The following is a 27,661-nucleotide window of genomic DNA, read 5'->3' on the forward strand; positions in this document are numbered from 1 at the left end:
TTGATGGGGTTTGAAGTTTGAACCCTTTTCGACTGTGTCAATGTGATTTGATGAAGTTTGACCCCATTTTCGTTTGGCCAATATATTTTGAAAAAGTTCAATCCTCCTTTAGCTAGATCAGTGTGATTGGATGAAATTTAAACTACCCAAAATACCCCTTTAAAATACATCAGTTTACTTATCCATGGTAGCCTCTCTTAACTATCTATAGGAGATTCTAATGACGAACAAGGATTAGGGTTGGCAATGATTCTAGCTATGAGTTGAACGAGGCATATATCTATTTTCATATCTGACTTTGCATTTGTAACGCCTTGAAAATTTTACTATGCATCTTGAAGAGTAAATTTAATGAAATATGTTTTTTATATATCAAATTTGTGATAAGAGAGTTTTTGGGTCAATTAGGTTTCATCACTAAGTCGAGAATTGTCGAAAAACATGGTTCAGTGTGAGCTTGATTTAAATGGTTAAGTTAGTTGGCCCATTTATAAAGAATTAATTCATATTTATTTTCTAAATAGATAAAAAAAAAATTGTACGTATATGAAAAGCTAAAAAAATTGTTTGTCTCTCGACTTTTAATTTAGGTTTTGATCTCGTTAGAAAGTAAATCAAAAGTTGGACTAATTGAATAAAAATTCAAGATGTTGAGTAACGAATCTGAAGAGGTAAGGAACTTTCAATTTCTTAATTGTAGGTGTATTCATTTGAAAAATATTTTCTTATAAAATAAATGAATTATTTCAAAAATTTATGTTCAACGTATGTATTTTGCAACAATTTCCTGCATGTTATATTAAAATTTTGATATATTAATTTTGTATTTATGTCATATGAAATTTTAGTTGATGACACGAATGTTTAGTGGAATGTTTTAATTTAAAAAGTTTTTCTATAAAGTTGATTTTGAATAAAAATCAATTATGTCTTTTATTATTAAACTAATTGGAATAATAGAGCATTGTTTTAACTTCTAAGCTAATCGATGATTAATAAGGAACTTGTCTTGATTAACCATTTAGTTTAGAAGTAAAAATATTAGTGCGGAAAAAAAAAAAAGATTTTTAGAATAATTTCGAAGTGAAAAATTGAAAATCAAAATAAGCTTATCTATGATTTTTTATTTTTATGATAGGGGGTTTTGAACCAGTAAGCCTGACTAGTAGGACGAGACAACTGACTTCTTAGAGCACCATATCTCACTCAAATCCCTTAGGTACATGCAATACTTTGTAAGTAGGGATAAATCCTTGTGGTTGGTCAATGAGGGGTTTGAATTAAAAACATCTATTCTTTGGAGGGATGCATTGGCCAATATGCTCAATGCTGATTGATTTATTTTTCTACGATTTTAATTAATTGAAAATGAGAATTTATTTTATGAAAAATTAGATGTTTGATATCTGAAAATTTCATAGTGATTTTATTAATTCTGTAAAGAAAATTTCTAATATTGAATTGATAAAAAAAAATGATTTTTAAAAGAGATCCTAATTGGTTTATATAAAATCACAATGAAAAATATGATCACTTGTTTGATGGAATTAAAAACGTGATTCTCACTTAAAAATGTTTACAGAGTAAATAACTAATAAAAGACAATTTATTCATACCACACATATAAATATATATCACGATCCACTATTGGAATGTTTGTTGAGGGGTAGGGTAAACTTATGTAGGACCAATGGTTTTTTTATAAATAGTTTAGATATATATTTTCTTTGGTGGTATTTAATGAATTTTTTTTATTAATGGGATTATTTATGATTAAAAACTAAGTGGCGTTTAGCAAGAAAATCTTATATTAGGGTATATATTAAGTAACTTTTACCTTAAAAAAAAATTTGAAAAAAAAAAAATATCCCTATGTACTGAATTATATAATAATTTTGAGTATAAACGTTGGATGATGATTTGATAATGCCATGGTGCAAAATTTTATATCAAATTTTCTGGAAAAAATTTCCAATTCATGATTTTTGTTTATATCTTAAATAGAAGAGAGAAAAAAAAGAGTCAATTTCCCTTAAACTTGCCAAGAGTGGAGACCTGTGAGGGTTTCTCGAACGGGTCTCCTCCTCAAAGATCTAAAAAACGAGGGAGGATTTACTCACATCAGCTGTGTGTTAATAGGAAGGAGGAAGGATCGAGTGAATGGATGTGTCAGCGTCAGTGTCATGGCTGAGCGCCTTTCTAGTTGGGGCCGGTTGCATCGCCTTGGGATATCTTCTCGGCCATCATCGCAACCTTAGCTTCTTTACTACTCGAGATCGAAAACCAAAACCAAATGTCGTGGATCGACCAAAGAAGGAACCACTCGAGATCGAAAAGCTCGCTGACATTCTCGAAGACTTCAAAATGGTCTTGATTGTAAGGAACGACTTGAAGATGGGAAAGGGAAAGATTGCCGCCCAATGCAGGTAAACAACTTTTAACTCTTCCCATTGTAAGTTGTCATTTGGAACTTGTTTGTAAGCATGAGTTGTAGCATAGCAAGAGTGCTTTTTTTTTTTTCTTTCTTTCCAGTATCTATAAATAACCAATACAACAACATATTTTGGTTAGCAAGTTTTCGCTCTGTGGAGAGTTTTTTTAGGCCCTTCCAGTTCTATAGATACAAACTGCACATTAGAACCGAGCTCGGTCTCAATTTATCGGCCTCTTCCTTTAACGGGGATGGCTTCGGCTCTCCTCGGCTCGTTGGATGATGCTATCTCGGATTTCTCTGACGTTTTCTGCTGATGCTGCTCTGGCTGGTCCGAGGTGTCAGATGTCTTCCGCTTTTGGACTCTTAAGTTTGTCCGAAAGCCTTTTGGCCTTCCATACCTTGGTAGTAAAGTGCTGACCGTCCTGGATAGTTGCCGCTTGGTGTCTTTTTTCCAAGCTTGGTGGTATGACATGACCGGCCTCCCTGGCTGATGACTTTGGCTTTTGCTTTGGTTCTCAGCTTTTCTCTTGGAAAGTGTCTTGATACACTTCCAGCTTTCTGTCGATGTTATCCTCGCTCCCCTTTCCTATGGTAGGTTTGATCTTCCTTCTTTACTAGCGCCGGCTCGGTCATCTGCTTCGATTGGAAGACTTGTCTTTGAACTATGATCTTTTGCCTCCTTCCTCAGCTTACTGAGTCCCTTTCATTCCTTGCAGGCTCGGCTGACCTCTTCTGCTGATTGGCTTGATTTTCCCTCATTGTTGGTGCTGACTTGGCTGAGTCCTTCTATTGTTGGATTTGACCTTGGTCCTCTTGTCTTATTCTCCTTCTTCTGGATCTGGATGACTGTCTAACTTTCTCCTGCTTCTCTGACGCTCCTAGGACGATTGAAGACAAGAAGGTGGGAAGGATGGGCCCTTGGTGTGGTGCTTGCCAATGGTCCTCATATGATTTTGTTAGTACTCAGATGATAAAGAAATAAATGGAGAAGAAGATAAACAATATACTTGCAGAGTGATCTTTCTCCTATGGGATCTTTTTCTCTTGTTTTAACCAACCCACTTTCAACACACCAATCTCCAACCACCACTTCGCTTGAGGGTTTTGTTTATATATATGTATATCTAAGGACAAATGGCACTGCACGTCGGATCCAAATGTTTATTTAAGCTGTTTTGTTTGAGGCGTATTTAAGCGTTTTGGGAGATGAACCCATCACTTGTTAGAGATTTGAGTGTTGCATGTTGCAGGTTATTTAAATATGAGAAAATATCTCTGATACATGGTGTCCCATTAGTCTGATTCAGATCTTTCTTTCGCTTAACCTTGTGGGAGGACGTACTCATACCGTGGATGATATTTCTCGCTAGGTACCAAGGGGCGACATGTGACACCTAGGGATTCGAGTTCGATATGAAGATACGAGGGTAAGCTCAGCGTCTTGATCACAAACCAAGTATGGGTTCGGGTCTCGGTTGGAGAAAATCAAGGATTAGATTAAAAGGGGTTAAAATTCTGATTAGGAAAAGTCCTAAAAAAGAAGGAATGTATGGGAACTGAATATTTACTAGATACATTCTAAATTACCAATGAAGATTTATCTTTTAAATTGGATAAGGGTTAAATCAGTAATAGGATTTGAAGGGATCCTATGGTTTGATCTCTATAAATAGATGGACAAAGGTACTAAAAGGTATGAGTTCTCCTTTCTCTAAATTTGACACTATTTTTGTATTAAATTTCTAATTTGGGCGTCAGAGAGGTGTTGTTGCAGGCACACCCAGGGGAACGAGGAGAGGAGATCGTGAGGCATCGTTACAGATCTTAAGGTAGTACAAGTTTTTGCATCTATAATTTGATGCCGTTCGCGGGAACGAACAGAGACCACGTGGTATGGTCTTAGGGCTCAAAATTAGGAATTGGGGGCTGTCATCAATATCAACCCTTGCGGTTTTAGGGTTTTTATTTTATTTTATGTGATGATTAAGATTGGTCAATAGAATTTGTTGATCATGAGGTTTACTCAAAAAGATCGGTAAGACAAAACTTAGCGTTTTGGGTTTCGAGTGGAAGAAAGGGCTAAATCCACTTTTGATCAAGCAAAGATGAGATGCTGTGAGTTCCTAATGATTAGAGGCATTCGTGTTTTGACATCTCTTCCTCTACAATCAAAATCAACAGTGGAGGAGGTAGAAGTTTTTATTTATTTTTATTCTTTTATGTTCATTTCTTGAGGATTTAGAACCAAAATCACATATGTTCGTGAAGGAACGATCTGGATTTCAAGATTCTTTCAACTAAGAAATCTGCTCGTGCGTACGTGGTGGGGAAAAGAGTGGATCGAGCAAGATGGTGACTGATTTCCCCTTCACGTTGGGAGCTTCATGTTAGGTCCACCGTCCTTGTTCTGTAGTAGCAAACAAAGAAGGTATGAATAAGTCTTTTAATAATAGAAATAAAGGCGTCAGAAGGTTAAAGAGGGTTGAATTGGATTTGCTACTTGGCATATACATCATTCTTGATGTATGTGACAACTTGTATGGTGTACACCATAGGGTGAGATGAGGTGTGTGTGGCTGTTGCCATGATCGAAAGTCAGAGAGAGAGAGAGGAAGAGGAAGGAGGGCTGTTGTGCTGTGGGTATGCATGTGTGGTAGCGTGCAAAATTAGAGGTGGTTGTTGTAAACAACATAACCACAATTGAATTGGATTGATAAGTATATTGGGGGACCCACATCAGGAGGAGGTTGAGGGAATGGGTGGTGTTGTAAGTTGTAAAGGGATACACATGCCCTTGGTTAAAACAAAGAACAAAGATAGAAAACGTGGCTGCCCCCTCTCTGTTGTTGTTTGGTGAAAAAGAAGCAACATGGTAAGAGGTCACATACAACTATTACTCAACTTGCACCCATGGTCACATACAACTATTACTCAACATGGTAATGTCTTTTAACTCACTATATAGTGGTTTAGTCAAATAATCATTGGGCATATGGATTGACCTAGGTCTATTGCTCAAATTGTATAAATATAAAAAATGTAAAAAGGGTATAAGGTGTGAAGCATGCTCATCAAAGATTGATGCGTATTGATTTATACTCAATACACATACTACCCTTGGTTTTAGCATGAGAAGGTTGGATCGAGTTTGGTGTTTGGCCTATACATCATGATTGATGTATGACCCCTTTCCCCTTGATTGAAAAATTATAGGGTAAAGAATAAATAAGTTTTCAAAATAAATTGGGGGTTGTTGGATGCCTTAGGTGCACACCAATTTTATTTTCCATCGAGACCTCATCTGAGTAATAAGGTCATGATATAAAAGGTAAGGGGTTTGCATCAAATGTGATGTTGATGTTCGTTGGGACCCAATTAAGTTAGTAAAATGGTATAAATTGGGGGCTTAACCAAGTCCAACTTGTCAGAGTCAAAAGACTCCGTCGAATTGAATTTATTACTTAAGATTTCGATCAAGTTATGAACCTTGCCGAGCCAGTTAAATTGTTTAGGGGCATAATGATGTTGGGCCAAATTTTTATTAAGGGTCGGCTTGACAAATAAGGTTGGGGGCTAATTTCGTGCCCAACTTGACCGAGCCAAAAAACTTGATTGAGTTAAATGGATTAACTCATTGAAAAGGGACTCAATGAAATTGATTGATAATTTGGGAAGTTGATTGAGCAAAGGATTCTAAATTATTGATTGGTAACTCGACCAAATCAAGGAATTTGATCGAGACATGGGATTCAATTTATCAAGAACTCGACAAATTGATAACACTAGATTGAGAATACATTGATTTTTTGTGCAATTGTTGTTATTTCTGTTGTTTAAAGATATGCAGATTGCAAAGGAACTTAGCGTCACACCCGACTCATATGGGGAGTCCGATCCACATCCTAAGTCGGTCATGCGAGACCACTTAACATCACATCTGACTCATATGGGGAGTTCGGTCCACATATTAAGTCGGTCGTGCGGGACCACTTAGCGCCACACCCGACTCATATGGGCAGTCTAGTCCACATCCTCAGTTGGTTGTATGGGACCATTTAGCACAAAGCCTGACCGTGTGGGGGTTGGTTTAGCGAAAGCTTTGGCTCGTTATGGGAGCCGCGCCCAACCATGTGGGGTTGGTTTAGTGATGGCCTTGACTCGTTATGGGAGTCGAGCTTGACAGTGTGGGGGTTGGCTTAGAGAAAGCCTTGGCCCGTTATGGGATCTGAGCCCGATTGTGTGAGGTTGGTTTAACGAAAGCCTTGGCCTGTTATATTAGTCGAGCCTAATTGTTTGAGGTTGGCAAGTCTTGGTTTGTGTGGGAGCCAAGATCGACCATGTGGGGTTGACAAGCCTTGGCTCGTTTGGGGAGTCAAGCTCTACTGTTTGGGGTTGGCAAATCTTTGCTTATTGGGGGAGTTGAGCTCGACTATAAGGGGGTGGGCATACAGTGAAAGCCTTGGCGCGTAAAGGGAACTAAGTCCGATCGTTGGAGGTAGGTCCTTAGCTAATTAAAACTTGGTTCATAAGGGAACCAAACTCAATCAACAAAGGTCGGGCTAACTCGTCGGTGTTTTTAATAATGACTGGTTCGTAAGGGAGCCAAGTCCAACCATTGGGGATGGATTTAATTGATTTTTGTTCCAATTCCGACCATAAGAGGTTATATCTATTGGCTTAGGAGTTTTGGTTCATGATGGCACAAAGCCCAATCAATCAACAAAAAATGACAAAAAATGGGGGAACATGTAAAAGAAAAATACTTTGAGGCATGTAACAAAACCAACGATTCATATAAACCGAGGTCATTATAGTCGTCATACTTTTGAAGGTAAAACAGGTGGATGATGCATGACATGGACATTGACTAAACAGATCTTAAGCCTCGAAATGAGAATGTAAAAGGTGTGCGGCCACGTGTCACATGATATCGTTCATTTATTCTTAGGCGCTTGGACTGAAAGTCCAAACCCCTAGAGGGGGTACTGTGGAGGATATTTCTCGCTAGGTACTAAGGGGCGATATGTGGCACCTAGGGATTCGAGTTCAGTACGGAGATACGAGGGTAAGCTCAAACCAACCATGGGTTCGGGTCTTAGTTGGAGAAAATCAGGGATTTGATCAAATGGGTTAAAAGTTTGATTACGGAAAGTCCCAAAAAAGGAGGAATGTATGGGAACTGAATATTTACTAGATACATTCCAAATCACCAATGAAGATCTACCTTTTAAATCGGATAAGGGTCAAATCGGTAATAGGATTTAAAGTGTCATTCACGTGCTATGAGACAGGTTAGATATGAGTTAGAGGTTTGATTTGAGCTTGGTCTTAAGCTAGTTGTAGGACTGTGTTCGTATGTTTCTGAAAGAGTTACATGAGCTTGGGTTTTGTGTTTTTGGGAAGTAGGTTAGATGCCCTTTAGAATGATTGTGTCAAGATGTGTTGGAACTTCTTGTTTTTTTTTTTAAAGTCGATTCTTGTTTGATTTCATAGGTACAAATTCTGATCTGATGACTGCTCAGTTGGTTGGCCTACTCCAGGCCAGTTGTAATTTTGGGATCCTACCTTGCCCTTCTTTTGGAATACTTTGGTTAATACCGTACTCTATTTTTTAGCAGGGGTGTGAATTACTTTTTTTTTCTTATTGTAGCGTATTTGGTTTGAGGTGTAGACCTCGGTATGTTGTTTTTATTGTCTGGACTTAATAATTACCGCATGATTCAAAGTGGGCCTAATTGTTTTTCTATGACACATGTCACCATCATGTGGCGTGACCAAAATGGCCTCCACAAGCTCTATAGATATAGACGTGCAGCACCGTTTAGAACAAATTGTGTGCGTACAGTATGATCGTTATAAACACTTACCACTAGAGCTCTTGTTCAGATCCTTCTCATTCATCAGATTGGAACTCAGAGTCCCATTTATCAATACTGACCCCTAAGTTTTGTGGAAAATGTTGAAGTCAGTTATGTCATACCTTAACTCAATAAATGTTAAAACCAGCTACTTGTAAATCTTCATGTCTTTTTAAGTCTGTGTTTCTGGAAGCCAGTGTTCACTGCTTTGAACTTCTTGAATGTCCATTGTCCAACCATCCTCAGTTGGGACTTGTTCAATGCAATGCAAGATACTCTTTCCATTTGATATTCTCACCAATGTGTGACTATGACAATTCCATTGTGGTAGTTTATTTATTTTTCATTGGTGAATGATGTTAAACTTTTTGTCCATAGAAAATTAGATCTGGGATTGGAGAACCAACTTCTTGCATTATTAGGGTCATCAACCACCTTCTTCAGCATTTCAGAGGGATGTTCACTCTTGTATTCTTTAACAATATCCTCGTCTATTGTTGAAATGTCACAAACATTTGGATGGGTTTTGGAAGAATGCATGATGAGAGGGGTGGCTCACTGATTGACAGTCAATATTGGTGCCCCAGTGGGCCACAAGCTCTTTGTTTGGTTTGAAGTAATTTAGGAAGTGGGACTTAGGCCAGTTGAATACGTTCTCTTACTTTCAATTGGGTAAAATTTTTCACTATTTCTAATTTGTGCCTTTTGTGCTTTAGTCATGCAACTTTGGGCCTTTATAAGAAGCTCCACCAAAGAGCACCAAACGCTTTGAACAGGTACCTTCTGACACTAGTCACATTAAAAAAATTGGTTCAATGTTTTCAAGTGTTCAACCAAATTTTTTCTCTATGACTTCCTTGGGTATTTCTTTAGTTATATTGTTTTGGAGTTTCTGTTCATTGCAGGTGGGAGATGTGCGGGCAAGTTAAGGTGGTTTTGAAAATCGAAAGTGAGGAAGATTTACTAATTTTACAAGTAAGTGCGGGTCAAACTTGATTGTTTAGTACATAATCTAATACAGTTTTTAGGTTTTCTATTTTCTTTTTGTTTCTTGAATGGAATGGTGGCATGTAATCCAGCTTTTGCTCGTTGTGCTAGTACAATTTTTTGTTGCCAAGAGTAAAGGTTGCTAGGTTGGTTTTCATTTATTTATATATAAACTATGTAATTCTCAAGTGGTTTTGAATCGTCTCAAGTATCTATTCTCTAGGGTCCCTCACTGTAGTTTTCTTCTAACTGTTCAAAGGAATTCAATATACCCCAGTTCTTGCTGCATGCTTATGTATAAATGGGGTAAGGAAACTTCCTTCATTATGTCCTTGGAAATTGGAATCCCTCATAAACTATAAAGTTCCTGATAATAGCATGAAGTTGCTATTGGTTTCCCGCTAAATCAGTACCACATAGAATCTATACATACATCTCCACATTTTATCCTACCAATTTCTTCCTCTATACCTGTTATTGTTCCTCGTTCCCACTTCTGTTAACTTTGAGAAATGGCCTTCAACTGGAAGCTTTTAATGCCCTAGTTGGCATCTTATGTTGATTTCTTCCAACAAATTAAAATATTATATTAATTGGTGTTTGTTTGACAATTGAAATAATTTATAATGAGAAATATAGATAATCCTCAGGTGTGAGGCTTTCCTTGTCACTGTATTTATAATTTTTTTTTTTTTGGGGCGGGGAGGGGATTATCACCTCTGAGGTTGGTACTGGTACTTCCAGATATCATGGATGGACATGATTAGCAAGATTTTTTGTGGACTTATTGTTGGTCTTCTTACTTTAACTTGTGGTAATGTTGTGTCTGTGTCTATTTCATTTCCACTTAATCTTTATTCTGATCTTTCATGTCTACTTTTCTCATTGGCATGAGTATACTGTAACTCTTTCTCATTTTTATCTCATTCTTGGCTGTAATGTTTACAATTGTATCTGTGGCAGGAAAGGGCCAAGTCACTGAATTTACCAACCCATGTTACAATTGATGCTGGAAGAACACAGATTGCACCAAGTGAGTGGGTTGCTTAGTGCCTCTCTTCTTTTGTGTTCTGATCAAATTTGTCAGAAGCTATTCAGTTTTTTTGTTGAAAGTTCGGTTAGAACTAGGAAGTTTTAGTGTTAAGTATCTTACAGTTTCTTTTGATAAGTTATAGCCTCACAAGTGTTGTTCAAATTGATAATTTACTATTCTTTTCTTTCAGATTCACGAACGGTGATGGCCATTCTTGGTGAGTTATCTTCTTCTTCTTCTTCTTTCTGTAAAATTGAGATCACATGGTTTTATTTACTGAGATGACACGAGTTCATTAGGAAGTTTGAAATTCTATATTCCCATTCTATCTTATTATTCTTTTACGTGGTTCGTTGCCCAAGTGATAACATGTGTTCTCAACTGTTTGTTGTTGGGACTTCTCAACCCACCATAAGCAGTAATTTTTCCTTGTTTCTGAATCTCATTTCAAGATTGGATGATCAGCTGACAGTGCCATTGGTATTGATTTTGGGCTATGACTCATCAAATGTTGCCCATTGATTGAGAAGTATAGATTAGCCTATTGCTTTCCATGTATCTTTTATTAAAAGGGCAGTGGAGTGCCTTTTGCTATAGTTTTGGGGAATTTGGATGGAGCGTAATGGGAGAATTTTTGAGGACAAGGAGAATGCGGTGGACGATACTATTTATTCTATTCTATACTTGCTTTTCTTTTGGTGTAAAATCTTTAAGAAATTGATAGGGGTTTTCTTTGAGGATTTTGTGTTTAATTGGGAAAGAATTTGTAACCTCTCGGGGGAGGATTGGTCATTTTTCTCTTCGTTCTTGTACTCTTTTACTGGTTATCTCAATCAGCGTCTTTAATATTATTTCTTTTGCCAAGCCAAAAAAAAAAGGGCAGTCCTTTATTTTTTTATTTTATGTTGCAATAGTAAATGTGGTTTCATACGCTTACGTCTGTCAATCGGGTTAATTTAGTTCATAGTCTCTCATCCTGATAGTCTTTATTGTTGTGGTGTTGTATTGTTATGAAATACTGTTCTCATGTTAGATCTTTAATTAGTAAACAACTTACTGAACCAAAGTGACAAATTGTGATGTACTGAACTCGAGAGCTTTCTTCTTTTGATAGCCATAGGAGGATATACCTGGTGGTAACTTTAGAAAATAAATATGGTTCTTTTTTTAATTTTATTTTTATTCCATCAGCTTTGGGTTGGAAGTTAATCGAAATCACTTTCAAATTTCTTTCTGTTGACATCTGTTTTTGTACACAGGACCAGCTGATGTGGTAGATGATGTAACGGGTAGACTGAAGCTGTTGTAACAATAAACCCATTCAAGTGGACACAAGGGATCATGTCTAAACAATGGTGGGGGGACTGCAGATTTTGCATAATCTGCCAGATTGGAAGAAAATGAACATTTTTTAAGCCCCCAAAAACATTTAAGGTTGTGATAATTTATATATTATTATTTGAGTATACAAATGTTTCAGTATTTTTGGATTCATTGGCATCTTTGTATTGTAACTTCAATCTAGTATGGTACATTAACAAAACTAAGGTGTTTTTGCATGAACAAAGCCACTGATACGTTGTTCTCTTCTTGTTCCCTCATTTTTGTGTTGTGTGTCAATTTTCACTAATAACAAAAGCTAGATTTTTATTTATTTTTTTTTTTTTTGGGGTCGGGGGAAGTGTTTACTGCTTGGATTAGGTCTCTGTTGATCAGACAGAGTAAAGATGCTCCTTGAGGATGGCACGAGGAGTGAGTGTATGATATCCCATTCTACACACCAACCCTCACTTTGTCCTCATCTAATTCTGATAGTGGTAGAAGAGGTAGGAAACATGGTCTCGCCCATACACACCACCAGGGGTGGAGTGGTCTCACTTGTGCAGTATCTCCATGTCTGTTACTATATGCCACTTCTGACGACATTTATAATCTTTCAGATTTGAACTGTTGATATACTCAGAATGAAGAACAAAAGATGCTTCCTTTTGGGCTTTGGATGGTTTAGTCCTAATTTTCGAGAGCCTAAATTAAGCTCATTATCCATCCTCACCCCATCGAATATTATTAATTGAGTTCATTTGTGGCATCCACTTTCCTATAAATTCAGCAATAGCCCATGGTGCAGTGGACTGGAACTGGATGGACAACATTATGAAGTTAAATTATTTATCTAAGAAAATAATCTTTTAAATTAATTATAATTGTCTTTTTTATTTTACTTCTTGAAATTGTTGTTCTATAGTAAAATTTAAAATGCAAGATCTTGGTTAGATCATTTATAGGTTTGTATTCAAAGAATAAAATACCACATAGGACCAACAAAGAATGCAAATAGAATTACAGCTCAAGACCCCCCTTGTTGGCCACCCACATGGATTGATCACTGTTTACTTGGTATGTGTGGAGGCCAATTGCCTCGCCTATGCTAGTCGAGCCTATGGGGTTGAATGGTTGATAAATCAAGGAGATTGATTTTTTTCAATATCATAGTATCGACTAAGATGCCGAATCTCACTCTTAGATGTGCTCATTTCAGGTTTATATTTTATGAACTGAACAAACAATGTTTTCCATACATGACCCTATGACATGCACTTTTTCCCGAGTTCGAAATTAATTTTAAAAATAAAGAGCAAGTTTGACACCTCATGGACATAAGTTTCCGAACATTATTTTTTTCCTGCAAAATATTTTTTTCTCATTTATCTAAATTATTTTAATTTTAATTAATATTTTAGATATTTCTTATTCAAATAAAATTTGGATTTCAAAAATACCCTCACTTAATCATTTAAACTTAGTTTTTAAGAATAATTTCAATCATTCTTCAAATTTCTAAATATAAAAATAAAAAAATTTGAAATCTGAACAAACTCTAATAATCATTCAAAATGAAAAAAGTTTCACTGAATATTATTCATTGCTTTAAATATAGAGGAGAGTGATTTAAAAGTGAGACCGGTTGGAGTTTAAAAGTGGCTTTTGAAGATGATGCCAATTTGTAAGGCAGTTTGAGTCGCTCTAAAATGATATTGATTAATTTAAAAAAATTACAAAAATAACCTTTTTTTACTATAGAATCTTCAAAATCATACTTTAATTATTATTTTAAATTACAAATAAACCCTCCAGAGTCTAGAGTCATTGGGTGAGTGGATCCAAAATTCCATATAACAAAGAAAGACGATTAAATTGGGATCAAATCTGAGAGCGAGGAGATGTCGTTGAAACTCCCGCCCTTTCAGGAAGCCTCACGCTGCGACGTCTGCAAATGCAGTTTCAACACCTTCAGACGACGGGTATATATATTTAATTAATAGCAGATGAGATTAATTTTGCATGTTTTCTCTTTTCTGTAGTGATCCTTTTCTTTAATTGTAAATAAATAAAAAAAATTCAATTTGTAATTGAGTCTGTAAAATTTTGTAGGTTGGACGATGATCTTAGTAACTTCATTCTTTCTGTTGTTCAACAATAGGTCAATCTCCTCACTCAAAAATCCCTCATCGCCCCTTGTTTCGATTTTCTCTCTCTCTCTGAAGAAGAAAAAGAGAAGGAATCTACCCATACCTATTCTACCAATCCAATCTATTTGTGTATTTGCAAGAAAAAGGTTAAGGGGAGGGATCCTTCTAAGTTGCTATTTGTATTTTGTGCTATATTTACTAATTATGAATAGGTATACTTGACACCGACAGCCAGGTCTCTTAATTTACACCTCTTATTCTTGATCATCAAATTTGTTCAAATTTTAAACTTATTGGATACATCCGATCCAAAGGAGGTAGGATCCCTGACCTCCTCACCTATGGTTTGTTGTAAGAAGCTCTAGTGGCGATATTCTCCTTTGTCTATCTATCCCATATAGTAACAGTTTGTTTGGATTGAGAGAAACGGAAAAAAGTGAAGATCACAAAAAGAAACTTTCTCTACTCCCTATTTTGATAGATAAGAGAGAAAGGAAGAGAAAATAATAGAATAGGTAGTAATTTGTTCTATTTTTTCATTTTTTCTCCAAATCTCTTCGATTTGGGGGAGAAAAAAATTGAACAATTTTCTCTCCATTGTCATCAAATCCCCTTTTTTTGGCTTTAAAAGTAAGATTTTGGATAAGAGGAGGAGACGAAAGAATTGCTTGAACCCTTGGCTTACCATTTCTGAGTTGGCTCCTTTCTTAATAGCAAAAGCTTAACTTTCTCTTCTCTCCTCACTTAACTTCCCAAACAAGAGAAAAGGAGAGAAAAATGATTCATTTCTTTTCTCTTCTCTCCATTTCTCTCAATCCAGGCAGAGTGTTAGTGGTCCTCCTCATGTAGCCCTTTAGCAACATTAAAAAGACATCTTGTTTAGGACATACCTTTGCTTACAAAAACAAAAGAAAATAAAACACCTCATTTGCAACATTTTTTATAATACTTATCTTATTATGGGCAACAATAATCCAAAACATATATACCTTTACTAGATCCAACCTAAATCTCAATCCTTGCCCTCACAGAGAAATTATGTATATCAATTCTTTGTAGTGATGGAGGAAATATGTAAGATTGGGATCTGTAGACTCATGAAAAAGCACTCAAAGAAACACGCAATCCCTGACCGTATATGAATGAAATCCAATGGTCGAGATAGAGCATGTATCCCAAAAATACATCATCTATCTCTAAGATAAATCTTGACCATTGATTTCATTCGTACATGGTTGGGATTGTGTCTTTCTTTATGAGACGTTTTTCACAAGTCTATGGATCCCTACCCATTATATAGGAAGAAATGAAATCTAGTCCAACCCCTTCTCATTTTCACTTATTTCTAGGATTACTTGGTTTGTGGAAAGAAATAATCGGGGACATAGAAATGAGGAGTGGAGCATTGTCACATGATGACAAAAATAATTGATACATGCTAAGTTCGGGGAGAAGCATAATTTAAATATTTTGGTTTGGGTACCATAATGAATGACTGAGATCTACACATAACTCGATGGAATAGGTGAATGGAAATGGATTTGGGAGGGGGTAGCGTGGGTTGGTAGGGAGCAGCGTGGGTTGGTAGGGAGCTAAGGGTGTTTCTCTTGGTGGCCCTCATCATATTGGTTTATATGTCATCATTTTATAGTTAGGACCCAAAAGCTCATTTCTTTCTTCTTTGTTTTTTAATGTATAGATCGGGGAGGAAATATTAGTTAGGTGACTTCGAATTAGTGCTTTTGTCGCTCAATATAAGAGGCTATGGTCGACTTCACTCCCCTTTGTAGCTGTCTAGTCGTATAGTGAGGGCCTATGTTTTTCTTTTCTTTTTTAATAGATAAAAGATTTTGTTGATAAAAAAGCAAGAGATAGGCAGCCACCTGACAAAATAACAAGAGAATTGACTATAATGCACTCATGCCTCACATAAAAGATTCCACTTGTTGGTCTTCAAAAATATTTTTTGGGATCTAGATTGTATTTGATTTGACCATAATGCTCCTTAGAGAGATGTGTGAAGAGAGTGGGACATTTTAATAAATGTAATCAATTGGGACATGAAATGTTTTAGGGTGATGTTGGGGTGGATAAGGACTTGTCTCACGTTTTAAAGCTCATGAGAGGCTATGTGTAGGGAACATTTGACATCCACCTAAATCACTTACTAGCTATTTGGATGTCGTGGTACTTCTTGTGAATTGAAAGCCTTGGAGTGCCTTGAGGATTGGTGGATTAGGAAGAAAGAAAGGTTAGAAGCAAGAAAGTCTGGGAGGCCAACTAGGGAAAGTCTTACTCATCTTTGTTCCGTTGGCCCCCCCATTGTTTTGGGAGATTTCATTTATATGGAAGAGGAATGTCCTCCCTTGTCCTCGTGTCAAAGGACAATCGGATCACTCTTTGTTAGTTTGGTGAGATCGATTTTAGACATGCCTTGGCAAGGTCCCAGATCGCTAGATCAACACGTCTTTCGACAATTCTGTGGTGTTTGCAACTTGCCCTCTTGCAAGCACCGGTTCATGGGTCAATCGGTAGGTTAGTTGATCATACTTTGTGGTCATGTCAAACATGTACTTGCCTCTCAATATGACATGCATAGGACTCTCTCTCACATTTTGGTTGGTCCTAAGGCCCATTTATAGAATGCCATAGATGACGCAAGCATGCAATGTTGGCTCTGAGTTACCCTTTTTCTCATGCCACCAATATTGTACCCTGGCTTGTTTCCATCTTAGACTAGTGTACCCTTGCACAAGGTCAAGTGTTAGTTCTTCTCTCAGTCGTCCATGTAGAGCATGACATCTAAAATGCACTTAAACATGGAGACATTGATGATCATATTGTAGGCCCCGGTGTGGACATTATGAACACTTATTTGTAGTCGTCCCAACTTCACTTTTTTTCTACAAATTCTTTCAAAAGCCAGAAGCCAATGTCTAAGATGCACTTAACACATGGAAACCATTGACGATATTGTAGACATTAGTGTGGACAATATTAACACTTATTTGCAAACGTCCCAACTTGACTTTTTTCCCAATCTAAATTCTCGCAAAAGCTAGAAGCCAAAAATGGGTTTAGGCAGCTTTGGATTTTGACCTATTTGTGGCCTTTGCTGTAATTCTGGAACTAATTGCATACCAAACGAGATATTGTGTGGCAGGATGATCTAAATTATCCTAACATGGTGATGTGAATAAAGTAATCCTAAAGAAAGTTAGAACTTCCAGCTAGCCTAGGGAAATAATCTAGTATCATGGAAAAGCTTCTTAAACCCAATTAAGGCTTTCAAGGATGGTTAAAGTCCAAAGGTATAATCAAAATATCTATTTTGGTTATCTTGGACAACAAAGTACGTTTTGTTGTCTACAAGGAGAAATTCCAGCAGTATTTGCAATTAAAGTAAAAGAAATGAGGTGTAGGACTGATGTACCAGGGCCTAGATTTTTTATTTTTTTATCGGTAAGCCTATTTTTAATGAGTTCAGTAACTCGGTGTCGGTGTGATTTGAGCCTGGGTCTCTGGTATCATCACCCAAAGGCTTTACCAACTAAGGTAGTTGGCACCTGCTACTAGGCGCTTAGATTTATGGAATGATATTAAGGTAAGTTTTGAAAGGTTTGGGGGGATTGGACAAGGGTTTTGGGGATGATATCTATTACTGAAATTAATTTCAAGAGGATAAAAATCAAAATAAACTAAGATTAGGGTTGATCTAGGGTTAGAATTTTGGTTTCACAAAGTCTGGTTGGTTTCTTGTGACAAACAGAGGGTTTGACTAGAGGTATACGGGTAGCAACTCCAAATATTAGAGTTTTGTGCAAAAAAAAAACAATGATTGGATATAGGATTAGTGTTGTCAAATGCTCGCATATTCGCATACCCCAAATTATGCTATCTGTCATGTGCGATGGCATATTTTTCTGTGTCTTTTTTTCTTGCAGCATATGCGATGTGCGAAATCGCATATGCTTTTTAACAACATTGTATATGATTTTGGAGGTTGGGGGGGAGGATGGAATTTCATGGAATTAATTGTTGCAAGTAGGACTGGTTCGTCTATTGTTTGTGGACAGATATGATGAGTTTAAATCCATGAAAACAAAAAATAATAAGAGAAAAGAAGACACCCTTATCTGTGTAGTAATAGATGGATAAAATGTTCAGATGGTACCTTGGTCTCACAACACAGTCCACATCTGGAGAAAACTTAGAAGATCTATTTTCTTTATTTATAACATCCATCGTTAGAGAAAATTTACAGCAAAGAAGTTTTTTATTTTTATTATTATAATAACTCAAATGCTAATCTAACTAAAATAATATAAAAGGACCAAAATACCTCTATTGAGCCCAAAACATGTTAAAAATAATAAAAAGAAATGACTCACTTAATTAAAGTAAGTGGTCCACCCACTAATTAAACAAAAAACATAAATAAGCCCACTAAACATAAAAAAGCCCAATACTAATAAAACACACACACAGAAAAAAAAAAACTCTACTAATTCCAAACTAGCTAGACTACACATTAATGCAATAAAAAATCATCCATCCAAAGTTCTAATGGTCTCCTCCTTTGGTGAACTCTGTATTGCTTCATGATGTCTTCATCATTTTGACTCCTAGAAGTGCTTTTGATTTTGACTCCTAGTGTGGCTTATTTATACCTATCTAAGACTTAGTGGGGGAGGCAAGCAAAACTGAAAATAAAATTGTACTCTTTAAGCTACTGCGACCTAAGAATACCTCAAACATGAGGCTAGAAAGGTATGTTGCACCCACATTTTCAAGCCTCTCTTGATGAGCTGCATGCTTCATGAGTTTTTACAGTTTTTTAGGTCTATGAGGGTATTTTTTGGAAGACTCGGTAAACCTCGAGATGTAACTTGTAAGCACGGCATGCCTCTTAAGCATTGGTTGTACTTTAAGATGCATTAGATGATTTGCCTTACATGCTCCAAGAAATGCTTATAATGCCACTTTTTTTGGAACAAAAAAAGAATTCCAGTTCATATGTCTGTTTGGTCTTCAATTGTGTCTCCTAATAAAGATTCTCTGTGATATTAGTAAAGGATGCATGATTGAAACTTAGTCTACCATACTTCCATATGGAGATCTACTTAAAAATTGGGTTTGATTTTGTATATCTTGATCTTTTATGCAGCATCACTGTAGATGTTGTGGCAAGACATTATGCCATGAACATTCATCAAATCAAGTGGTATGAACTTCAGGTCTTTTTTACATCATCATCATTGTTGCATCCAGAAATTTCAGTGGATAATTCTAACCTTGTCTCCTATTCTTTTTTTCTTTTTTTTTCTTTACTTTGCTCTTTGTTATATGCAGCCCTTACCCCAATTCGGCATTCACACAAGTGTTAGAGTTTGTTCTGATTGTTTTAACAATTCCTCTAGGTAAACCTCTCCCCTGCTCCTTATTTTTTTTTTTTGAGATAGGTAACAAATCTTTGTTTTTGTTAGTGATAATAAGTTACTACTCCTAACATGTGTAAACAAAATTAAGAAGTGCCACTTAACTAAGTGGTAAGACTTGTGGAGGTTGTTCCCAAGTCCTAAGTTCAAACCCCTTGAACCCATACTTCTTATGCTCACTATTAACAATTAACAATATTCCTATACTAACCAAGCATTTACCTATTGGAAAAAAAACATGTGTAAACAAAATTTGACAGATTGCTGGACAATTATTTAAATTGATTTCATTCATAGAATGGTACAAACAGGATTATTCATGGGTCGCTTTGTTACCCGGGTATGACAGGGACGTGCCTAGTACATCGTGAACATTACAGTTCTTGCAACCATTTGCAAGAACGGGAAGAGAGATGTCAAGTTTGATGTCAGCTTGTACACTCTTCAACCTTCAGCGTTGGGATAATGAGGATGTTACTATCCTTGGATGCCCAAGCTGTTGTGAGTACTAGTAATTTATGCAGAATCCACTCTTTTCATTCTTGATAATGATCAAATAAATGGCACGAGTGGGCACCACATGGGTGTACAATGGACTCAATTTGAACTAAACGATGAAGTGTTTGACATGGGTACTGCATCAATTTTGGTGTTTGGGTGGATTGGTGAATGCCATGTAGTGATTGGGGGGTGCATGAACACCTGGACTGATGATCGGTAGAGCAGGTTACTGAATTTACACATGGGCTCTTGAGAGATCGTCTTTAATGTGTTTTGACAGTCTAAGGGGTCAGCCGAAGTTCCAGAGCAGTGTATGCCTGATTGATTTATTTGGGTTGCTGCTTTCTTTTCAAAAGCTCGAAGTCCAAGATGGTTTGAGTTGTGCAACTAGTGGACTAATACTTTTTTATTTTTGAGTGAGCTACCACATTTCCAAATTTTGAGTTTCAAATCCACATGATTGAATTCCAAATTTTAATCTCCTACATTAATAATAAGAAGCAAGATAGAGATATTTTATATTTGAATAATTGAAAGTTTTTAAATGACTATCTTATATTTATTGCAAAAATATATCTAAGTAATTTTTTTCAATAACTTTCTCTTCATAATACTAAATAGTATGAAAAGTTATTAACAACTCAACTACTTTCTTTGTATTTATTACTAATTTATATTCAACTTTATTTCTGAATGCTCTAATAATGCTTTGGATGCCAACAACAACAAAAATATGGAAGAAAAAAAAAGGAAAAGAAGGAAAAAAAAAGATTGAGCAAGAAAACAAGAATACTATTAATATATAATTTGAAAAAATAGAATAAAACAAAACAAAAAAATTTGAGGCATATACCTCAATCAAAAGGCATAAGCCTGAGTCATGCCTCACAGTGTGGCGTACGCCTTTTGGATGCTTCTTACTCTGCAGCGTATGCCTCAACTGTTTTTGTATTTCTTTCTTTGCACCTCAAGTCATTTTTAATGAACATCACTTGGATGTGTGCCGCCTAGGGGCTGCCTCACTTGCCTTTAGAAACATTGATTGACATTTGGCAATTTACTTCTGAACTAAAATCATGTCAAACAATTTTTGTTGAAATTAGGAGAAGTATTTCTGGCATAAATTTATATGCTACCTTCGAAATTATGAGAGGTCCTAGAATAATAAATCATAATACAGATAATAAGTGAAGTGTCTTTTGAGGAGCGTCCACACTCATGACAAAGGTTAGAGTATTCATATGAAACACGCTTAGAATGAAAGTCTCAATAAATGTTTTGGACTGTGCCAGTTTGCCTTGAAATATTTTTGTCCAAACAGTCTAAAATGAACCACAACATAATGTAATCAAATAAAAAATTAGAAAGCAAGGACAACTTAGAAACAATGAGTATTGCTAGGGGAACCATTATATGGTTCCTCCTCCACTTTTGATGAATATTTGAGACACTGCTATGTTTTCAAACTAATGACATGCCCCTTGATCTCGGTATTCTCTTAGAGACTAATCTAAATGATCTAAATGTCATCGTCTTCAATTTCTAGCCAAAAACCCTTGATCTTTCTTCCAAATCCTTTGACCTTCAAACATAAGAACAAGATAGGATCTTGGGAGAAAAATGCTGGATTTGGAAGAAAAGTGATGGATTTTCATTTGGATATTAGCGTGAAAAGCTATGAAATTTTTTGAATGTTTCATCTTGTTCGTTGAATGTTTTGTTTTCTTTCCTTGACAAATATATTCTTCCGAAATGAAATTAAAACCTTGCTCATGAAAAATATGTAATTTTTATTCTTAATCATAATTAAATTATAAATGATTGAAGGACAGTTGCAGAAAAAAAATTTAGGTTCCAGAAGATTTTTAATCAACCGAAAAGGAACAACACCCCAAATTCAAATGGAAAAAGCACTACAAGATTTAGTGCAAAAGGGTCATCAAGTGGAACCTGTTAGTTTGACCACATACATGAAAAAAATGTTAAAGATCCTTTTATGCATGAGAAATGTCAACCCAAGTCATACAAGAAGAACAAAACATGATGCATGTATTAACATATTGTTTATGCATCTTTATTTGCATGCCACCAGCTGCAGTGGTATCTGTAAGTTGGAGCCAGCTATGAATGTGTCAGCATCAACCTAATGAGTAAGCTTGTACTTCATTGGTAATTGCTCTTGCCAATCCAACTATATCGTGATTACTAGCAAGTGGAACCAGTGGGATTTCTCTTTTACAAAGGCGAAGAGAATTCTTTAGAGCTTTTGTTCTTTCACCATTTGTTGGGCCATGTGGAAGGAACGCAACAACTGAATTTTTTTTGGGTAAGAAATGGATGCTAAGGGTACTATCATCTGGGTCTTAGCGCTTTTGTTCCACTGGGCAAGGTCTACAGAGTGTTTAGAGGGGTGTTCTTTGAGGATTTCCTCATGAGGTAGGATAGGGTTTGTAATCTGTAGGAGTAATTGTGTTTGGCTGGTCTTTGTTGTTAGTTTTGTCTTTTGTTTTTTTTCCTTCTTTGGGTTGGATATCTTGTCCTCCCTTTAGTAAATTCTTTTCTATGTTAATAATATTCTGTTTGCCTATCAAAAAACATTAATTTATGGTTCTGAACAGTTTTTGTTTCGCTACATATACGCACATACTGAACTTTTGGCTGTGACTGAAAAGTTTGGAGAAGAGGGTATCATATGGATATAATAACATTTGAATTATGTGCTTTATTGTTCAGTACATTGTGTAGGAAACAAGAAGGTGCCAACTTAGCTAAGTTGGTATAGGTGTGGAGAGTTGATCCCACAACCTAGGTTCAAATCCCATTGAACCCACTTTCACGTTGACAACTAACCCCCTTGCTAGCCTAGCAAAAGAAAAAAAAAATACATTGCGGAGGGGACAAGCGTCTCAAAGGACATGAAATCCATGTGTCATTATATTAATGTTTTTGTTCCCTAGTTTGAACGTATGATGCTTGACTCTAATAGGTGACCTCATTTATGTTGTTTTGGTGCTCTTTAGATCGGGGGAAGATGGTCTACCAGTATCTGCCGATGTCATTGACGTAGCAGCAAATATGTTTTCAAGATTAGATGTCAGTGAGGATATCAATGCAAAGGCTGAGTCAGATGCAGGGCAGCAGAGCACTGTTACAAATGTACTTGAGTGCAAATGCGGGATGCCTTTATGCATTTGTGAAGCTCCAGCTCCGGCTCCAGATCCGGCTCCCATACTAGTATTCAATACTCCCAGAATCAGCTTGATTGCTTTCCATGCATCTTAGCTATTCACCTTTTTCTTTTTCCTCTTACGCAGATGCAAAGTGCTTCCAGCTTCACAGCTCATCCCAACCCAAAACCAAAGAAGATGAACCAATTTCCGAAGAATACAGGTTCCACTTCAAACAGCAAGGCTAGGTATGATACGTCTGTCCTGGTTTTTCATCCTAAATACTCTGATTCTTTCTTCCATAAAATAGGAACAATTAATTTGTCATTGGGAAACATGCTCTAATATCCTTAATTTTATGTTCCTGTAGAGAAGAAAAATTGTCTGTTACGTTTCTTCTGTGACCTAGAAACTCGTACAATTCTACCATTATATATGCATAAGTACAATGTTTCAAGGTAATATATGTTTCTTATGTGTTTTGGAACATTAATCGAGCCTGAATCTTTGGGATAAGGCTTCAATGATGATGATATCTTTTGGAACATTTCTAATGTCTATCGATATGGGAAAGTGTGGTATTTAATTCTAAATTTCATTTAGTCACTTAAAAAATATTTTTCTATACTTGTTTATGAAAAAAACTAGTTTTTGTTAATTTAATTGGAATTTTTTCTGGATGTTTCGGTATGTATCGAAATGTTTCTGTTACATTTAGGCTTTTCGAAATACATTACTACTGAAATGAAATGACATTTTAAAACCATGCTCAAGCCATTGTGTAACTCTAACCAGGTTAGGACCTATGCTTTTCAGTCATGCATGTTCTCTCTCTCCTTTCTTGAATTAAACCTTTTACATTTGAGATGATGGATCTTTATATCACTATTTCTCTGAGATTTATCGACTATAAGATAGAAAACCTCTATTTTAGGTTTTTTAGCTGTGCGATATGTATCAATATGGGAACACGTGTTTGCAAGATGACTTCTTTTTTTTCTTAAATATTTTTTCTGCCTTATATTTTTCTTTATATGGTAAGTTTATAGTTCCAGTATGAACATTAATTCCTCAAGGGCCACCCGCGAGGGCACACCCTCACTTACTTGGTGCGTGTGATATGCGGGCATTGCACGTGCCCTGGGACTAGTCCTTGGACAAGACCATGGTCTATGGACTGGGCAAAGCCCAGATACGGGCCCGGTCTGCTGTCTACTGGGATACCTGGTTATAAAAAAAAACTTTATAGTTCTAGTTTTTTGACAGTATATATATGGGCTGAGATCCATAGACTCATGGAAAGAGAATTCATATGGCCACTCACAATCACAGTCCTCTAAGTACAAAATCCAATAGTTGGGATAAATCTTAGAGATATGTCATGTATTCTCAAGATTTCCCGACCGTTGAATTTTGTGTTTACACTGTTGGGATTGTGAGTGAACATATGAGTTCCCTTTCCTTGAGTGTACAGATCCCAACCATATATATATGCACATTGTAAATAGTTGTCGGTATTTTAGGTGTGTTGGGACTGTAAAGACTGATGTCCTGAGGATTTAGTTGCATTATATCATCATCTGCCTCATCCAAAATTAATGTACACACACACATATTATCTTGACATGCCATTGTTGTCTATAAAAAAAATAGGTGAAGGGAAATTTTTTGGTGAGAATGATCTCATTGAGATCATCTTATTGAATAAATGCTCTGACAGATGTATGAAAATCAGTTACATTTGGAAAAAAATCTGGACCATATATTTTCATCGTTTACAGTTGGTCCACATTTTATTAAATTAGAAAGAATAATTAAGAAAAGATAATGCTCTTAGTATACAATTAAGTCTTCACCACAGTATTTCTCATATTTTTTCATCTAGTTATAAATGATATCCTTTTAATTGTCTGTTTTAATTTTTCTGGGTGGATAAAGTGAAGGAGCACTTTTAGTGTATTTTATGACTAATGTGTACCAATCAAACTAGTGAAATATTACACGACAACAACAAGATCAGCCTTGCTTATGGAGCTGAATGCCGGGTAGTCGATAAACAATAAGTTCACATAATAATTGTAACAGAGATGGATGAGTGGGAAGACCGGGAAGGACAAACTCAAATGAGAACATCGAAGGCGATTTTGGAATAATCCAATAGGGGATAAAATAAAGAAAATTTGATTGAGATGGTTTGACACATACAACAAAGAGAATGACAACACCGATGAGGAGCACTTTTGAACTATTTGAAGGCTTTAAAGGGTGACAGATGGGCTGAAATGATGTGGATGGAGATAGTAAGAAAAGATATAAAGACCCATTCCTCAACCGAAGTTATGGCATAAGGAGTTGGATGATGTATAAGTTTGGATCTTAACACCTAAAATTATGTTCGACAATAGGGAGCACATAAAGTTCATGTTGGAAAATCCAACCATGCAGTGTGTTGACTTCCCATGAATGATCATTATTGGGGGTGATAAAGACATGAATGAATGATCATTATTACCAAAATTAGCCCATTCTGGTACTACTAACCATGTGAAGGCTGACCTAAATAACAGTTTAATTTGGTTGTCTGTGATTTTCAAATGCAATCCAACTTTTCACAAGGCTAGCAATGTTAGAATGGTCTGATTATTTTTTGATGATGGTTGTCAAGAAATAGGAACTCAATCTATAGCTGGATTGTACAACATGATTAGGGTGTGGGCTCCACTACCAAATGTAATTTTAGAGGTCAAATTCCAAACATCAGTGGATCTTATCCTTAGATAAACATTGTTCACCCCCCATCTACTCTTTTATATAACTGAGATGAACCTTTTAATGTCATTAAAATTTCCCCAGTAAGGCATGCAATACCTGTAGTACTTGAATTAAAAGGGAACTATAAGTGAGGCTATTTAGGTGTTTACATTGTTTAGAAAGCAGAAGTACCTCTTAGATTGCGAAATTTTACAAAATCACCAACCACTATTTAGCTTGTCAACCCATGTGTCCTTTACCTGACAATGTGAACCTACAGGCTCCATGTTTTCCCTTCTCTAACTCTTCCTTCAATACTAATTTTTCTTTAGTTTTTTAGTCTCACAAGTTCTAATCCCCAAGCGGATTCGTAGTATGTATATAACCGTTATAAAGCTCTTGCCATAATCTTTACAATGATATCCATGAATGGATTAATAAAGTTACTAAGTTGTTCACTTACCCTATCAATATGTTTTCTACTACTCATATCCAAGAAATTTTATTATCCCTAAAACCAATTAACTTGAGAATTGTTTTGCAGTTCATATTTCAATTTTGGCCAAGTGACCAACGGAAGTTTGGATAAACCTCAGACGGATTATGATGTTAACGGAGAGGTATAAAACTTCAAGTTACACATTAGGAACATCAATAAGAGGTTCAAATGATTCCATGAAATTATTTGTTTGGAATAGTTTTTATATTTATTTACATATTTGCCCTGTGCATTAATTTTGGTTTTCAGGGTTTAAGAGAAGCTATCAAGAACAGTGACTTTACTGCAGTCAAGATGCTTCTGAGTGAGGTATATATTAACTTCACTATTGAGTCCTTCCCCTCTCAGTGGATATGGGACTGATTGATTTCATGTGTGACAGGGTGTGGATGCAAATTACTGTGACAAACAAGGATTGTCGTTGTTGCACTTGGTACCTCCTCTTCTTGTCCTGTGATTCTGATGCATATCTTTGTGTGTGCAGGATGTGATTTTAGAATTTGAAAGGGCATGAATTTAAATGGTTAATTTGATTTCAGGCAACTCTCTTTAATCAGACGGAGATCACTTTTCTTCTCATGGACTATGGAGCGAGTTTGGACTATAAGAATCAACAAGGTATATGTGTCCTTTTTCTCTTTAAAGAGTTATATAGAGAAGTAAAAGATGGGCATCCTATAAATCAATCCTCCTGATGAAGGCAGTGTTATCTTATTCAGGGGAAACACCACTTGATTGTGCTCCTACAATGTTGCAATACAAAATGAGGATGAAGATGGAAGGAGGTGCTACCATGTGAGATACCAACATATCATCACGATAATCTACAAAATCTCTTGTTCTGTTTTTCTTGGACTTGACTGAGTGGAATGTCAATGACTAACCTATCACATATTTTCTTGTCTGCTACTTTTACTAGTATAATACCGGATGAGGATGAGAATGAGAATGTCTTTTTTTGTTTTGTTTTTTAACATGTGGATTTAGAATGCTTGTTAGTTTAGGTGTCCACTCGCCCCCGCTCACCTTCTTTATCTGCAATTTTTCTCATCTCCAAATCTATTGGTGTTACTTTGCTCAACTGCCAGGAATTCAAGTAAACTAACTTTTCTTGTAGATCACATGATGGGTAACCATAATAAGATCTGTGCAGTTCTGGGAATTATGCCACAACTACCTTCATATATATATATATGGGTCCCGTTCGGCACAAAACATTTTGACAAACATTTTTCTACTGTCGGATATAGAGAGATTGGACGGCTCAAACTCGATTTAACGTATAACTTATAAGTTATACGATAATTACAGTGACATCCTTAATGTTTTCCAAAATTAGTGCCCCATCCCTCTCTCTTTAAAATCAAAAAAAAAAAAATCAGAGAGTTAACTCTCCATTTTCTCTTTCTCTCGATGCCCTTCTCTCTCACTCTCTCTCTCTATCTGAAACCCTTTCGTTATCGACAGAACCCCTCTCTCTCTCTCTCGACGCCCTTCTCTCTCACTCTCTCTCAAACCCTCTC

General features: G+C 36.2%; 2 protein-coding genes across 3 annotated transcripts; both read left to right on the plus strand.

The window, feature by feature from the left end:
- Nucleotides 1–1,927: 1,927 nt before the first annotated feature.
- LOC147397781 (Peptidyl-tRNA hydrolase II (PTH2) family protein) lies at nt 1,928–11,913 on the plus strand. Of its 2 annotated transcripts, XM_086449708.1 has the most exons (7): nt 1,928–2,426; nt 4,195–4,263; nt 9,009–9,068; nt 9,198–9,267; nt 10,243–10,312; nt 10,503–10,529; nt 11,572–11,913. In XM_086449708.1, exons 1-7 carry the CDS (start codon nt 2,161–2,163, stop codon nt 11,619–11,621), a joined length of 612 nt encoding a protein of 203 aa, XP_086305834.1. In that variant the 5' UTR covers nt 1,928–2,160; the 3' UTR covers nt 11,622–11,913. The 2 variants fall into 2 exon arrangements, with proteins under 2 accessions (XP_086305834.1, XP_086305835.1); XM_086449709.1 differs by lacking the exon at nt 4,195–4,263 and having other exon boundaries at nt 1,937–2,426.
- Nucleotides 11,914–13,453: 1,540 nt separating this feature from the next.
- On the plus strand, nt 13,454–27,149 carry LOC147397782 (Ankyrin repeat family protein). Its single transcript, XM_086449710.1, has 10 exons — nt 13,454–13,614; nt 18,950–19,006; nt 19,135–19,202; nt 22,742–22,955; nt 23,036–23,136; nt 26,184–26,259; nt 26,388–26,447; nt 26,521–26,571; nt 26,678–26,756; nt 26,858–27,149. Exons 1-10 carry the CDS (start codon nt 13,534–13,536, stop codon nt 26,935–26,937), a joined length of 867 nt encoding a protein of 288 aa, XP_086305836.1. The 5' UTR covers nt 13,454–13,533; the 3' UTR covers nt 26,938–27,149.
- The last annotated feature ends 512 nt before the right edge of the window (nt 27,150–27,661 follow it).

The sequence above is a fragment of the Akebia trifoliata genome, chromosome 8 (assembly GCF_017979445.1).
Source record: "Akebia trifoliata isolate Shusen 1 chromosome 8, ASM1797944v1, whole genome shotgun sequence".
Lineage (NCBI taxonomy): Eukaryota > Viridiplantae > Streptophyta > Magnoliopsida > Ranunculales > Lardizabalaceae > Akebia > Akebia trifoliata.